Here is a 1,142-nt window from a genome sequence, read left to right as displayed (position 1 = left end):
GTCTCTGTTCATGCATGTGCTGTAACACACGTCTGTGGTACCTGTGGGAGTGGACACCAGTTTAGTGGTCATGATGGCGCCGTTGCTGCTGACCACCATGATGGGGGCGGAGCTACTGCTGGGCAGCGCGGCGCTGGAGGGTTTGGGTAAGATCTTACTGGGGTGCATCTGCTGCGTGATGATCTTCACTCCTGCACACACACACACACACACAGAAATTATGACTGCAATTAAATGAATGAATGAATACATTTTATAACATGCTAAGGACATGCTAGTAACTTGCTAATCATGCTAGAAACATGGCAGTATTTTGCTTATCATGTTAACAACATGCTAGTAACATGTTAATCATGTTGGAAACATGCTAGCAACTTGTTAACTATGCTATAAACATACCAGTAACTTGCTAATCATGCTAAAGACATGTTATCAACATGCCAATCATATTAGAAACACGCTAGTAACATGCAAATAATATTAAAACATGCTAATGATGCTAGAAACATAAAAGTAACTTGCCAATTACGCTAGCAACATGGTAGTCACTTGCTAATCATGCTAGCAACATGCAAGTAACTTGCTAATCATGCAAGTAACTTGTTAATCATGTTAACAACATGCTAGTAACATGTTAATAATGTTGGAAACATGCTAGCAACATGCTAACTATGCTATAAACATACTAGTAACATGCTAATCATGCCAAAGACATGTTAGCAACATGCTAATCATATTAGAAACACGCTTGTAACATTCAAATCATGTTAAAACATGCTAGCAACATGCTAATGATGCTAGAAACATGCTAATCATGCCAGAAACATGTTATCAACATTCAGTTTCAAACTTCACGCTTTTACAACTGCTTTAAACTTTCTGGTCCGGCTTTCTCAAGCCAACCTAAAGTTTGTCTTAACGAACTTTTTTATCTAGTTATCATTATTATTATTAAATAAAAATATTAAACAACACAAAATACTACTATTGTAATATTTTACTTTAAAATATAAAGAGTACTCAAGAAAAATAATACAATAATTTTACAATCCAACTGTCAAATTACATCACTAATATTAACATCTTTTAAAAATTCAAATAATAAATATGATATTTACACCAAGCTTTTATTTTGACAGAAA

At 34.6% G+C, this 1,142-nt stretch overlaps 1 protein-coding gene across 1 annotated transcript in view; it reads right to left on the bottom strand.

The window, feature by feature from the left end:
* Positions 1-41: 41 nt before the first annotated feature.
* The window catches only part of LOC107575451 (BRCA2-interacting transcriptional repressor EMSY-like), a gene marked incomplete at its 3' end in the record, with an annotated part of 18,151 nt that continues 17,050 nt past the window's right edge, over positions 42-1,142 (bottom strand). Inside the window, exon 10 of the mRNA XM_016261827.1 lies at positions 42-191. Coding sequence (XP_016117313.1) covers positions 42-191 — 150 coding nt within the window. The remainder of the gene's footprint in view (positions 192-1,142) is intronic.

This window comes from Sinocyclocheilus grahami, unplaced genomic scaffold (genome assembly GCF_001515645.1).
Source record: "Sinocyclocheilus grahami isolate Dianchi unplaced genomic scaffold, SAMN03320097.WGS_v1.1 scaffold2650.1, whole genome shotgun sequence".
Classification (NCBI taxonomy): domain Eukaryota; kingdom Metazoa; phylum Chordata; class Actinopteri; order Cypriniformes; family Cyprinidae; genus Sinocyclocheilus; species Sinocyclocheilus grahami.
The sequence above is the reverse complement of the archived record's forward strand: the minus strand, read 5'-3'. Positions and strand labels throughout refer to the sequence as shown.